The sequence below is a fragment of the Macaca nemestrina genome, chromosome 11, assembly GCF_043159975.1.
Source record: "Macaca nemestrina isolate mMacNem1 chromosome 11, mMacNem.hap1, whole genome shotgun sequence".
Taxonomy (NCBI): Eukaryota; Metazoa; Chordata; class Mammalia; order Primates; family Cercopithecidae; genus Macaca; species Macaca nemestrina.
Window position 1 is genome coordinate 95170738 of NC_092135.1, and position 15771 is coordinate 95186508.

A 15771-nucleotide genomic window follows, 5' to 3' on the forward strand; every position below is an offset into this window, starting at 1 on the left:
AGGCATGAGCCACCACACCTGGCCCCTTTATATTTTATTTTTCTAGCAATAATTAAATATTTTCAAGTGCTTTCTAAAAAATCCATTTTAAAGGCCTTTCTATTCAGGCTAATGACAAACACAATAAAGGCACATATGATAGTTTAACATTTATGCAAACTTGTATCTTTTAGTCTGCAAGTATATATTATTAAATGATAGAAAACATCTAATATAACCATTTCTACAGAACTAGGAAATACATTTATAAGAATGATTTTACAGACTCCATCATTTTGTTTTTTTGAGACAGGGTCTTACTCTGTCACCAGGCTGGAATGCAATGGCATGATCATAGCTCAATGCAACCTCTACCTCCTAGGATCAAGGGATCCTCCTGTCTCAGCCCCCACCACTCCCCATACCCCAGTAGCTGGGACTACAGACATGTGCCACTATGCCCAGCTAATTTTTTTTTTTGTAAAGACAGGGTCTCCCTCTGTTGCCCAAGCTGGTCTCAAACTCCTTGAGCTCAACCAATCCTCCCACCTGGGCCCCCAAAGTGCTGGGATTACAGGCATGAGCCAATGCATTCCACCTCCAAAACAAATGTTTAAAAAAACAAAAAGAAAGTAGGAGAGTAGGCTGGCCAAGGGAATGAAGTAGCATTGACTATTTGCTGCCTGTAGTGAGGATCTTAAGTTATCTATCTAGAAGATAAGGAAGACCACTATATCACACTCAACCTCCACAATGTAACATACCTACAGGTCTGTATTTAATATTCTAAAAAGAACTTTCCTTACTCTATGACATGGGCTAAATTGCATGCCCCTCAAAATTTGTATGTTGAACCCCCAGTGTGGCTGTATTTGGAGACTGGGTCTTTAAGGAGGTAAATTAAGGTCAAATGAGGTCATGAGGGTGGGGCCCTAATCTAACAGACTGATGTCCTCATAGGAAGACCAGGGACAATAGAGCTTGCTGGCACAAAGAAAGGCCATGTGAGGATACAGCAAGAGAGCCCTCAACAAGTACCAACCCTGTTGGTACTCTGATCTTGGATTTCAAGCCTCCAAGAACTGCGAAAAAAATCAATGTCTGTTGTTTAAGGCACCCAGTCTGTGGTATCTTTTTATGGCAACCCAAGCAGACTAATATAGTCCATAACAGAAAAAAATTTTAAACAGTAATAACAAAAAACAAAAAGAAATTACCTCTGCCTGATCCCAACTTGATAATTTTTTGGGAGTGGCACCAGGAGTCTGATCAGCTGTTTGATCCCAACGCCGTTTTCGTTTTGATGGAGGCTGGGACGCTGCTGCTCCATTGACGACTTTTAGTTCTCCAGCTTTAGCTTTTTCTGCTAGCTGTTGCCTAATTTCTCGCTGAAAAAAAAACAGTGAGTGTTTACCTTTAAAATGCTTTCAATATATTTTTCTATCATTAGCACAATCATTTCCACTTAACATCCCATTTTATACTTTGCTCATTCTCCTTTCTATGGTACTCGTGGTCTCCCTTCTATGCTAGCTGGTTCCAAAGTCTGTGTCTTTATTTCATTTTACATAATGCCTGTCTTTCTAAACAAAAGATAAGCAAGTTCAGAATTTGTAACATAGCACACTGTAGTTTATATATTGTAGGTGAAGTAAAATCTTCAGTCAACAATGGAGAACCATAATGCTTCCACTGAAAAATAGGGTTTTCTTCAAAACTAATATAAATAGCAATTAAGACTATGCAACGGCCGGGCGCGGTGGCTCAAGTCTGTAATCCCAGCACTTTGGGAGGCCAAGACGGGTGGATCACGAGGTCAGGAGATTGAGACCATCCTGGCTAACACGGTGAAACCCCATCTCTACTAAAAAATACAAAAAACTAGCCGGGCGAGGTGGCGGGCGCCTGTAGTCCCAGCTACTCCGGAGGCTGAGGCAGGAGAATAGCGTAAACCCGGGAGGTGGAGCTTGCAGTGCGCTGAGATCCGGCCACTGCACTCCAGCCTGGGCTACAGAGCGAGACTCCGTCTCAAAAAAAAAAAAAAAAAAAAAAAAGACTATGCAACAAGATAGAAAAATGGTAAAAGATAAAAATAGTAAAATTGTTTTATTTATACTGACAAATTATATAAATACTCAAAATTTAGTGGTAATGGATGCACATTTAATTCACTCTATACTGTTAAAATGGGGTTTTACTATCCCATTTAACTCATTCAACATATAAAATCTATTATATATTCATAATAGTAATGGAGGAGGCTGGGTATAGTGGCTCACACCTGTAATCCCAGCACTTTGGGAGGCTAAGGCGGGCAGGTTGCCGGAGGTCAGGAGTTCGAGACCAGCCTGGCCAACATAACGAAACCCCATCTCTACTAAAAAAAAAAAAAAAAAAAAAAAATACAAAAATTAGCTGGGCATGGTGGCACACACCTGCAATCCCAGGAACTCGGGAGGCTGTGGCAGGAGAATCGCTTAGACCCGGAAGGCAGAGGTTGCAGTAAGCTGAAATTGCACCACTGCACTTCAGCCTGGGCAACAAAGCAAGACTCCACTCAAAAAACAAAAAAATAGGCGGTTACTAGACAAAATGGCATAATCTCTGTAGGCCAAAAGGAATTATTCAAAATTCTCCACTTACATCCAAACTGAAACTTATAGAATCTCACACTGAACTCTTTGACTTTTCCCTAACATACTAGGTTCAGATAAACACCATCAACCTTCCTCACGGAAACAACCCCTGTAATGGCCAGGCACAGTGGCTGACACCTGTAATCCCAGCACTTTGGGAGGTCGAGGCAGGCAGATCACCTGAGGTCAGGAGTTCGAGACCAGCCTGGCCAACATGGTGAAACCCCATCTCTACTAAAAATACAAAAATTAGTTAGGCGTGGTGATGCACACTTGTGTTCCCAGCTCCTTAGGAGGCTGAAGTGGGAGGATAACTTGAACCTGGGAAGCGCAGGTTGCAGTGAGACAAGATCACACCACTGCACTCTAGCCTGGATGAGTGAGACTCTGTCTCAAAAAAAAAAAAAATCCCCTGTAAGACACATACATACATATACAGCCAAGGAGCCCAGGACTAGAAAAGGATATAGAAATGATTCTGAAAGGTGGTATAATTTGGGGGTAAGATTCTTTCTCAGTTAATTTTTATTAATACTATTAAAATATTTGTGCAGCAAATAGCAAAAAAGAAACATAACAGTCTCTCAATCACAACTGTATTTACATTCTTTCATAACCATTAAAACAGGAGATAGGTTTACATACTTCTTCTTTAGTCAAGTGTTGTTCTCGCATTACATCCATGTAAGTCCTAGCATTCATTTTAGGATCAGGGGTCTTCCCTCCTGCAGAAAAGAACAGCAACAGGAAAAGAGTACAATAAATAAAAGATAATCGGGTTCAACTGATTTATCTGCCCTGCTCTAAATATTATGTTATTCCATAATCATTTAAATTATTTTTTGATGGAAAACTTTAATAATTATACATCTTACTTTTTATTGAGTTTGCTGATCAATTTAACCTGTTTGAACACAAACATCTACAGCAGTTTAAAACAAATATTTTAATGCATATAAAAACAAAATGACAGCACAGTTTAGAGTCTTCAGAAGTGATGGGTTCCTGGGTTGCTAATCCGGAATACGTACACTTTCGTGCCTTTGTCTCCATCAGCAGTTCTGACTTCAAGCAGCAGAATAGAAGCCTAGAAAATTATCTCTTTACCATTAGTAACACTTTGGAAAGATATTTATATTCAAAACATTACCTGTTGCAAGTTGTTAAAATCCTGACTACAAATAACTATGACTAGATAAGTTCTTCATACAGTGTTCTAAAACAATTGTAGTTTAGAAAATCTGATTTTAAAAATATACCTATATTCTGATGTCACGTTACTAAAAAGGGCTTCATGCTTTAAGTTTTTTGACCCAGAAAACATATTTTTATTTCTTAGAAAGCATAAATTAAAACTGGAAACATATTACTTGAAATATATTACTTCTACCAGTTATTATGATGCACACAGAAGCAACATGGTGTACAAAGAGATGTGTTGGTCTCTTGGTTAAAGTTTCAGTATTTGCTTTTCAAACTTCAAAATATCTTACAGAAGCCCAAACAGTATATAACAAGATTCACAGAGGCACATTATGCTTTAGAAATGTGGTAACTAGCTATACAAGTGGTATAGCATCACAATTTAGGAAAAAATAATAAAATTCTAAGACATTTCCTATGCTGAAGATCATGCCCAATTGGTAGTGTCATTCTTTCTGACACTAGCTCTGATAAGACTTCCTTTGGAATACTTTTTCACCATAATCTAGAGAGGATGTGTTGAACTGCACCCTTAAGAATGCAGACAGGACTGGCATATAGCAGTACTGCTGTAGGAAAGAAATTAAGGACAGTTAGTATGGGCCTGTGAATTCTGGCATACATGTTTAAATCAATTACAATTATGCAAGTAAAAAAAGAATATCCCTACTAATTCATGCAGGCTGAAAATCTAGTATGTAAACCTGCAGCAGAATCTAATTTTAAGAAACAGGCACCTAATTTTGATTGTGAAACTCACTCACCTGAGGAAAGCTTCCACAGGCTCACTATGCCCCTTGTGCTGACTTGCACACTAAAATTAGCAAAACAGACTCCAACTATTAAAAATATCACACTCTTTGTATACATACTTTTGTTTTAACTTTAAGTATGCTTAGAGCAAAGTAGGTGCCTTTACTAAGCTATATTTAGAGCACTATGGGGGGAGTTCTAGTGTGAGAAACAGTTTCTCAAGGGTAACAATCCTAAACATCTAGGATTTGGAATGAAAACTTTCAATAATTTGAAAGTATTTTGAGCAGAAAAACACATTTGTTCCAAGTATAGAAAGCGTACCCAAAACAAAAGTAAAAGTAAAACCTTTAACCCTTTGCGTTTCTATGGCATTGGCTCATTTTTTTCTTGTCCTTCTACCTGGAAAGAAAACTTGCATTATAAAGATGAAGAATATGGCATCTGTGACTTCAACCAAATCTATACAAATCTATAGTAGGGGGGATTTTTAAAAAGAAAAGCAAATTCAGAAGCATGCCAAAAAAAATCAAAGGGCTAAAGACAACTTAATACAAATAAATTTCTGAATACTTATAGAAAAGTGGGAAAGAATTACCATCTGCAAAAGGATCAAGACGCTCTGGGGAAATTATCATGGTCCGCCTATGCTTTTTGTATTCATCTTCCCGGTCTGCAATCTTCGGAGGTCGGTGCTCAGCAAATGGATCATACTGAAAAGAGGTATGTCTCACTTAATATCCACTTTATTAAAATAACAAAGCAGAATGTCATAAACAAAAATCAGAACACTGTAAAGCACAAATGTTTAATACATGTCTACTAATATTCTGTACTGCTTCACAGATAAATGTTAATATAAAAAAATAAGGCATATGGAAACAAGGTAATATACATATCCACATTTCCATAGTTCAATGCTTCACTACATGATTACAGCCAGGCGTGATGGCCTGTGTGTATAATCTCAACTACTTGGGAGGTTGAGACAGGAGGAATGCTTGAGCCCAGGAGTTTGGGATCAGCCTGAGCAAGACAGTAAGACCTTGTGTCAAAAAAAAAAGAAGATTACACCTTTACAAAATAAATTATTATTTATAATTCTCCTTAAAGCATCCTAAAATTTATGGGTTTCTATGGGAACTCAGACATTCACTTTTCTTTAGCTGAATAAACTATGCTTTTAAAATAAAAGGTCACCTGTTCTGTTGACTGTGGTATATCATTAAGCAATGCCACAGGGGCATGATATCCTGGCTTCTTCTGACCAAGCAAACTCGTAGATGATGAATAGTCATCGTCATCCTGCAATGAAAACCCCCCAAAAAGCCATAAACAAAATGTCAGAACTTAAAAATTAGAAAGAATATGCAAAGATTCAACATGAAATCAAAAGATCTACTGACAGTGTGATGTCTAAGCCCTCCTTCATAAAACTTACAAATAAAATTGGTCTTCTTTCACTTCAAAAACCTATTAAATTCAGTTCAGTAAAGCTATCTTTATTTTTAAAATGATTAAGCAGGGAATATCTTCTATAGAAGTCAATTAAGATAAAGTAGGTATGGACTAGAAAAACCCGAGCATTTAATTTTAATGTTTTTTCAATTTGATAACTACAACTTATTTTAGAACTTTCTACTTTTAACTCATTTTTTTTTAACACAATTTAACAACCATTGAAACAAATATTTAATTTTAAATGTATTTGCCCCTAGTAGTATGTTTAAACAGAACAATGTTATACTGTTACTTTTCTAGTATAAAAAGTACAACTGTCTGGGAGGTCAAGGTAGGAGAATGGCTTGAGTGTAGGAGTTTTGAGACTAGCCTAGGCAACAGAGACCCAGCTGGGCAAGGTGGCGCACATCTGTAATCCCAACACTTTGGGAGGCCGAGGCTGGGGACTGCTTGAGCCCAGGAGTTCAAGACCAGTCTGGGCAACATGGTGAAACTCTGTCTCTACCAAAAAAATACAAAAATTAGACAGGCGTAGTGGTGTGTATATGTAGTCCCAGCTCCTCAGGAGGCTGAGGTGGGAAAATTGCTTGAACTTGGGAGGCGAAGGTTGCAGGAAGCCATGATCTGGCCACTGCCTTCGGCTTGGGCAACAGAGCAAGACTTTGTCTCCAAAAAACAAAACCACATACATAGTGAGATCTCATCTCTATTGTAATAAAAATAAATAAAAAATAAAAAATGCAACACGGGGTAATTCTCCAGATCTTAACACCTCACTTATTTTATTTAAAAATAAAGTGACAATTTCCCCCTCAGTTTCTGAAACATAGAGCCATCACTTTATTTTACCATTAGGGTATGAGACCCCCAAATAAAGTGCTAACTAGGCCACCACTGGCTTCTAGAAATTTCACCTTTTGGGACTTTAAATTTCTCTCAAGAAAAAAAAAGAGGAAGAGAGAGCCAACTATAAAGTAAAATGTGACTTGAATTTCTTTTAAATTTCTCTCAAGAAAAAAAAGGGAAAGAGAGAGCCAACTATAAAGTAAAATGTGACTTGAATTTCTTAAAAATAACCAGTTTGGCACCACATGTTCTCACTCATAGGTGGGAACTGAACAATAAGAACACTTAGACACGGATGGGGAACATCACACACCAAGGCCTGTCATGGGGTGGGATAGTATTAGGAGATATATCTCATGTAAATGATGAGTTAATGGGTATAGCACACCAATATGGTACACGTATACGTATGTAACAAACCCGCACATTGTGCACATGTACCCTAGAACTTATAGTAAAAAAAAAAAAAAAAAAAAAAGGAAGAAAGAAATATACATCACCTATCCAAAAATTAAAAAAAAATAAAAAATAACCAGTTTGGGCCAGGCGTGGTGGCTCACGCCTGTAATCACAGCACTCTGGAAGGCCAAGGCAGGCGGATCACGAGGTCAGGAGATCGAGACCATCCTGGCTAACACGGTGAAACCCTGTCTCTACTAAAAATACAAAAAATTAGCTGGACGTGGTGGCGGGCGTCTGTAGTCCCAGCTACTCTAGAGGCTGAGGCAGGAGAATGGAATGAACCCAGGAAGCGGAGCATGCAGTAAGCCGAGATCGCACCACTGCATTCCAGCCTGGGCGACAGAGGGAGACCAAAAAAAAAAAAGTTTGATAATCTATATACATAAAGTTTATCTCTAACTGAATCACCAAATTTGGAGTTTGGAATGGTCTGATAAAATATAAGCTACCTGGAATACATAAAAAATGCTTTGAGGGAACAGATATCAAAATGAAAGGCACTCCTCCTCCACAGTAATTGAAACAGATATGAAAAGCTCATCAATATCAGTACTAAGAAGAATTCCAGGCTGGGCGCAGTGGCTCAAGCCTGTAATCCCAGCACTTTGGGAGGCCGAGGCAGGTGGATCACCTGAGGTCATGAGTTCAAGACCAGTCTGGCCAACATGGAGAAACTCCATCTCTACTAAAAATACAAAAATCAGCCAGGCATGGTGGCAGGCGCCTGTAATCCCAGCTACTCGGGAGGCTGAGGCAGGAGAATCACTTGAACCCAGGAGGCCGAGGCTGCAGTGAGCGAAGATCACGCCACTGTACTCAAGCCTGGGCGACAGGGCGAGACTGTCTTAAAAAAAAAAGAGAGAGAGAAAAGAAAATTCATTCACATTAAGATACCAAGAGGAAAAAAACAGTATCAAGTACAATCAGTAATCAAATCGCAAGGACAGATGGCTATTTACAATTAAGTCACTTCTCACACAGGCTACTCTAGATAGAGCTGATAAGTAATGGCAGGGATTTACTTTACTGTTTACTTTATAACGGTAATGGCTGGCAGGTGCTTCACTGGATAAACAAACTAGTCTTTACCAAAAATTCTCAGAACAAAGCACTTCCAGTGAAGTTTCTGAACCTTAGAGAGGATACCTCCGGTAGTTTTATCCTCTAAAAGATCCCAAAAATGGCCGGGCGCGGTGGCTCAAGCCTGTAATCTCAGCACTTTGGGAGGCCAAGATGGGCGGATCACGAGGTCAGGAGATCAAGACCATCCTGGCTAACACGGTGAAACCCCGTCTCTACTAAAAAATACAAAAAACTAGCCAGGCGAGGTGGCGGGTGCCTGTAGTCCCAACTCGGGAGGCTGAGGGAGGAGAATGGCGTGAACCCAGGAGGCGGAGCTTGCAGTGAGCTGAGATCCGGCCACCACACTCCAGCCTGGGCGACAGAGCGAGACTCTGTCTCAAAAAAAAAAAAAAAAAAAAATCCCAAAAATGTTTCTCCAGATTAAACCAGATGGCTGAAACAAAAGTTATTCATATTTCTTGCTCTCTCAAAAAAAAACACAACTGCCTCTTGTACATAATTTGTAACTTACATCTTCAAGTTCAGTTGCAGCAATTGATGTCACGTATCCAGCAAATCTGCTGTCACTTCCACCATAAATTTCCTGGTCATAATAACCTGTAGAATCGAGGCCCACTCCTTGAGCTTCATCAAGAGCTGCCTTCTTGCCTTGAATTTCTCGAATCTGTGCTTCAATATCTATAAAAAGATGATACAGACTTTCTTAATTTCACTTTCCAAAAGAATTCCCAACACAATGCATTTCTTTACTAGGTAATTATCAAAATACTCTCTTAAATACAGAAAATGTACATAATTGTACCATATAAGAGACTAGGAATCACAACAGCGTAAGCATGCTCTAGAAATTAAATCATGATAGGCTGGGCGCCGTGGCTCACGCCTATAATCCCAACACTTTGGGAGGACGAGGTGGGCGGATCACTTGAGGTCAGGAGTTCGAGACCAGCCTGGCCAACATATAGCGAAACCCCGTGTCTACTAAAAAATACAAAAATTAGCTGGGTGTGGGGGCAATGCACCTGTAGTCTCAGGTACTTGGGAAGCTGAGGCAGGAGGATCACTTTAACCCGGGAGGCGGAGGCTGCAGTGAGCGGAGATCACACCACTACACTCCAACCTGGGTGACACAGCAAGACTCTGTCTCTCAAAATAAACCCAAAAACCGTGATAAGATATCATCTAACATATAACCCAGCTTCAAATTTCCCCAGCTGCCCTAGTAACAGCCTTTACAGATGTTCTTTTTTAACCCACGATCCAATCAAGCACCCTACACTGCATTTAGTTGTCACTCTCTTTGCTCTTCTTTAAATACAGACTAGTCTTCCATTTTGTAGTCTTTCCTGACACCAGGTTAATTTTGCAAAGTAACGTTTTGTTTTAATAATATAAATAGTACATAGATGTATAAAGAAATAGTTTTGATTGCAAAAGATTTCTATGGCCTGACAAATAGCTGTTTAAATTCTTGCCAGCCCATGCTGAATTAAGCCCTTTGACACCAGGCACTTTTAAAAAGCTTACTTGCTGGCCAGGTGTGGTGGTCCATGCCTGTAATCCCATCACTTTGGGACGCCAAGGCGGGCAGATCACCTGAAGTCAGGCGTTCGAGACCAGCCTGGCCAACATGGTGAAACCTACTCTCTAGTAAAAATACAAAGTTAGCTGGGTGTAATGGTGCACACCTGTAGTCCCAGCTACTCAGGAGGCTGAGGCAGAAGAACTGCTTGAACCCTGAAGGCCAAGGTTGCAGTAAGCCAAGATCACATGCCAGTGCACTCTCGCCTGGGCAAAGAGAGCAAAACTCATCTCAAAAAAATAAAGAAAGAAAGAAAAATTAGGCTGGGCACAGTGGCTCATATCTGCAATCCCAGCACTTCGGAAGGCCGAGGCGGGCACATCACTTGAGGTCAGGAGTTCGAGACCAGCCTGGCCAATGTGGTAAAACCCTGTCTCTACTAAAAATACAAAAATTAGCTGGGCATGGTGGCAGGCGCCTGTAATCCCAGCTACTCAGGAGGCTGAGGCAGGAGAATCACTTGAACCTGGAAGGCGGAGGTTACAGTAAGCCGAGATCACGCCATCGCACTCCAGCCTGGACAACAAGAGCAAAACACCATCTCAATAAATAAATAAATAAGCTCAATTGCTAGCTGCATGAATCAAAAGCTAAAGATTCAAATAGCATCCTGCATTTGCCAAACCTCCCAGCTAAAGGAGAAAGCCCTCTATAGTTCCTCAAGATAGATGTGCAGGATAACAAAATGTCCTTATCTAGTCTAAGGCACAGCTGGGTCACATTTCCACGTAAGAAAGGAACAGGAGCAGGTCTCAGAAACTGGAGGCGGGACGCGGTAGCTCACACACGTCATCCAAACACTTTGGAAGGCTGAGGTGGGTGGATCACTTGATCCCAGGAGTTCAAAACCAGCCTGGGCAACATGGCAAAACCCCATCTCTACAAAAACTACAAAAATTAGCCAGGCATGGTGGCAAACCTATAGTCCCCTGCCACTTGGGGGGCTGAGGTGGGAGGACTGCTTGAGCCCAGGAGGTCAAGGCTGCAGTGAGCCATGATTGCTGCCACTGCACTCCAGCCTGGATGTGAGGCTCTGCCTCAGAAACAAAGAAACAGAAAGAAACTCAAAATGATAGAATAGTTTTAATGCTGAATTCAGCAGCCCCAGTTTGTGATCAGATCTCAAAATTCTTACAGTGTATCGTGTTACACAGCAGCACTACATGCACAGATGTTACTTTCTCCCCAAACCATTACAGCAGCCCAGGCAGCCAGAAATATCCTCACTTGAGCAGGGTGGTTCTTTTTACTATGATCTCTACTTTTGTTTCTGTTCGTAGTTTTATATTTTGAAAAATTTAATCTACATTTGCCCCACTCCCAGCCCCTTCAGGCATTTTCTTTTTTTTTTTGAGTGGCCCGAATTCGGCTCACTGCAATCTCCGCCTCCCAGGTTCAAGCGATTCTCCTGCCTCAGCCTCCCAAATAGCTGGGATTACAGGTGCCTGCCACCACGCCCAGCTTCAGGCTTTTTTTTTTTAAACCACAGGTACATTTATCACTTTTACCTAAATAGGTTTTTGTAAAAGGACCACAAATGGACTTCCATGAGGATTTAGGCAAGAAACAAATGGGTGAATCAGGACAGTCTGCAATCTCCTATACAGCATTAGTATAGACTAAGGACCACGTACAAAGAAAGGACCTGGTGCACCTGTTACAAAGGTGGAATCCTAGGTCTTGGATACACTAACTCCAAACCTCCAACTCAGGCTGTGAAGCCCAGGATTCTGCCTCATTAACAAACACCCTAGGAAACTATTTTACCTGGCCCTTCACCCCTCCCATTTCCAACCCCAGCCCACCCCTACCAAATTTTCCAATTTAAAGCATCATTTTATACTTTCCTCTACCTCATACACAACCAAAAAATAGGAAAGGGGTGCTGTTTTATAAAAACTGCACACTACACATATTGTGCAACTTGCATTTTCTGCCTTATCAAGCATCTCTCTTATTTTCCGTCTAAAGAACTTTTCCATCCTAAAGTTTCAGCAACTAGTTCCTCATCTGGATAACATTTATTCAGGAACTAATTTCAGCTACTGAATTTTACCTACTGATTTTATGTACCTGCTGATTAGCATCAGAGTTTCCAATTACAAAGGTTCATAAAATACTGAAATAGTGTTGGTATGAAATCCATGTAAATCATGACTAGATTCTTATTAAAATTTAGTAACAAAATTACCCAGCCAAAAATCTCCTGGGCCTAGGCAGTTGTTTGTAGTTAATTAATCCTGAGGGGAGTTTATTACTGAACTTCTTATAGGCAGTACAATTAAATGTTTATATGCAAATCAGGCATTGTTTTCTGTCTGCTGGAAACTATGGATATAAAGTCCAAAAAGCTAATGGGCTTTGTTAACACACTGCAAACTGCAGCACATTTACACATACACCATGTGATTCATAAAATTAAGACATCAGATTCCATAAAACTCAGCAGCTTATTATGCAATTCGCAGACCTAAAAACTCAGAAATTTCTTAATAAACTATGTGCCAAAATACCAAACATAATATACCCAAATATTTATGAGAAAACAAATTATTACCATGACATTCATAAATAAGGTAACTTTGTGTCTGAGGTTTCATTTTCAAAATAAATAAATAAAAAGGTGGGAAAAAATATGGCAGAAAACGAAGAATTGATAAAGCTGAATAGTGGGTCAGTGTTCATTATATTTTGTTCTATTCTCTTCTGTACGTTAAAATATTTCATAAAAGGTGATCTCGGCCAGGCATGGGGGCTCACAATGGTAATCCCAGCACTTTGGGAGGCCGAGGCGGGTGGATCACGAGGTCAGGAGTTCAGGACCAGCCTAGCCAAGATGGTGAAACCCCGTCTCTACTAAAAATATAAAAATTAACCAGGTGAGTATCTGGAATCCCAGTTACTCAGGGGGCTGAGTCAGAGAACTGCTTGAACCCCAGAGGCAGAGGATGCAGTGAGCCGAGATCGCACCACTGCACTCCAACCTAGGCGACAGAGCAAGACTCCATCTCAAATAAATAAATTAATTAATCAATAAAAAGGCAATAAGGCTGGACACTTTGGGATGCTCAGGCAGGCAGATCACTTGAGTTCACAAGTTCAAGGCCAGCCTAAGCAATATGACGAAACCCTGTCTCTACAAAAAAAATACAAAAATTAGTCCGACAAAAACACACAAATTAGTCACTACAGGTGCACACCTGTAGTCCCAGATATTCAGGAGGCTGAGGTCAGAGGATGGCTCGAGCCCAGGAGGTAGAGGTTGCGGTGAGCCGAGATCACAACACTGTACTCTAGCCTGGGTGTTAGAGCCAGGCCCTGTCTCTAAATAAGTAAATAAACAAATAAAGTCATTAAAAGTAATTTTCTAAATTTTTCTCTCCCCTATCTATGCCAGCCAAGGTTTGTAAAATTCCACTTCAAATTCTGTATCTCTGGGAATGACAATGTTGTCTCTAACTCCGTATCTTCAAAGCCAACACTAAGTTACAGCCTGGTGTGTAAGTATTCCTGTAATTTCTTAAATATAAACTGACTAAAAATGTGCAAATAGATCATTTCTAACAACAAATGATCAATGCATAAAATTTCTTGGCACCTGGCTGAGTGCGGTGGCTCACGCCTGTAATCCCAGCACTTTGGGGAAGTCAAAGCAGCTGGATCACTTTGAGATCAGGAGTTCAAAGCCAGCCTGGCCAACAATGAAACCCTGTCTTCACTAAAAACACAAAAATTAGCCAGGCATGGTGGTGGCATGCCTATAATCCCAGCTACTCGGGAGGCTGAGGCATGAGAATCGCTTGACCCTGGGAGGTGGAGGTTGCAGTGAGCCAAGATCGCACCACTGCACTCCCCCGTGGGCAACAAGAGTATCGCTTGAGTCCGGGAGGCAGAGGTTGCAGTGAGCCAAGATGATGCCACTGCAATCCAGCCTGGGTAACAGAGTGAGACTTCACCTCAAAAAAAAGGAGGGGTTGGCAACTATGAAAATTAAAAATGAGAGAACATAACAAAATGAGTAACCAGGGGTCAAAAACAATGAAGACTTGAGGAGGCAAAGAAACGTCTATGCTAATAATCTCTTCCAACTTCAATTATGACCAACATGAACAAATCCTGTTCCAGCCTAATCCCTTCCCAATTTGGACTCGTAGTTCAATACACTCAGATGTGAAGACAAAGAAAAAAGGGATACTGTCTGCTAGTGACTGAGCAAAAAGAGACTAGGACCTCCTATTGGCCACACAAAACTGCCAAAAGCTGGCACTCTTTAACCCATTTAAACCGTTAAATATTCCAATTTCCACACTGTTGTGCATATCAATAGTTTCTGCCTTTTTGTTACTGGGTAGTATTCCACTGTGCTAGTGTTTATCCATTCTCTAGTTGAAGTACATCGAGTTGTTTGCAGCGATTACAAGTAAAGCTACTGTAAACATTTGTTTAGAGGTTTTTGTGTGAAGACAGGTTTTAATAACACTGGGGTAGGCCGAGCATGGTGGCTCACGCCTGTAATCCCAGCACTTTGGGAGGCCAATATGGATGGATCACCTGAGGTCAGGAGTTCAAGACCAGCCCGGCCAATATGGTGAAACCCCATCTCTACTAAAAAGACAAAAATTAGCCAGGTGTGATGGTGTGCGCCTGTAGTCCCAGCTACTCGGGAGGCTGAGGCAGAAGTATCGCTTGAACCCGGGAGGCGGAGCTTGCAGTGAGCTGAGATCTTGTGACCACACTCCAGCCTGGGAAATAGAGCACTCAAAAACAAAAACAAACAAACAAACAAAAAACACTACGGGGTAAACATCTATATCTAGGAATAGGATTGCTGGATCCTATAGTAAATGTTTACCTTTATAAGAAACTTAGCCTTTTTGATGGATTTACTTCCCCAAGTTTAAGAGCAGAGGAGGCCGGGCGCGGTGGCTCAAGCCTGTAATCCCAGCACTTTGGGAGGCTGAGATGGGCGGATCACAAGGTCAGGAGATCGAGACCATCCTGGCTAACAGGGTGAAACCCCGTCTCTACTAAAAAATACAAAAAGCTAGCCGGGCGAGGTGGCGGGCGCCTGTAGTCTCAGCTATTTGGGAGGCTGAGGCAGGAGAATGGCGTGAACCCGGGAGGCGGAGCTTGCAGTGAGCTGAGATCCGGCCACTGCACTCCAGCCTGGGCGACAGAGCGAGACTCCGTCTCAAAAAAAAAAAAAAAGAGCAGAGGAGAGCAGAATGTGTAACAGATAAAGAAGAACTTTGGCCGGGCGCGGTGGCTCAAGCCTGTAATCCCAGCACTTTGGGAGGCCGAGGCGGGCGGATCACAAGGTCAGGAGATCGAGACCACAGCGAAACCCCGTCTCTACTAAAAATACAAAAATTAGCCGGGCGACGTGGCGGGCGCCTGTAGTCCCAGCTACTCAGGAGGCTGAGGCAGGAGAATGGCGGGAACCCGGGAGGCGGAGCTTGCAGTGAGCCTGGGCAACAGCGTGAGACTCCGTCTCAACAAAAAAAAAAAAAAAAAAAAAAGAATTTTGAGAGATGAAATGGAGGAGAGAGATATTAAGGGAACAAGTAAGATAAAGAAAAGCTGGGATAAGTGAGATTAGTAAAATTTCAATTCTAATTGATGGTAGTAGAAAAAGGAGTACAGAGGTAGAAACAGGTGATATGGATTACCTAACTACCTGATTTTCTGGATGAAAGCCACATTTCTGTTCCCTGCCTCAACCTCTCCCCTACTCCCATCTTTAGTAAAACCCACTCACTGGGGGTA

General features: G+C 41.1%; 1 protein-coding gene across 3 annotated transcripts in view; it reads right to left on the reverse strand.

Moving 5' to 3' along the window:
- Window positions 1-15771, reverse strand: part of LOC105468153 (splicing factor 3b subunit 1) — a 49300-nt gene that overhangs the window by 25759 nt on the left and 7770 nt on the right. For 2 of the 3 annotated variants that reach the window (XM_011718200.2, XM_071073125.1), the window contains exons 2-6: window positions 8935-9101; window positions 5772-5876; window positions 5170-5284; window positions 3261-3340; window positions 1197-1367 (exon numbers count right to left, since the gene is read on the reverse strand). In XM_011718200.2, the coding sequence (XP_011716502.1) occupies window positions 1197-1367; window positions 3261-3340; window positions 5170-5284; window positions 5772-5876; window positions 8935-9101 (638 nt within the window). Of the gene's footprint in view, window positions 1-1196; window positions 1368-3260; window positions 3341-3646; window positions 5119-5169; window positions 5285-5771; window positions 5877-8934; window positions 9102-15771 lie in introns of those variants that run through there. The other variant, XM_011718201.2, reaches the window with a different exon arrangement.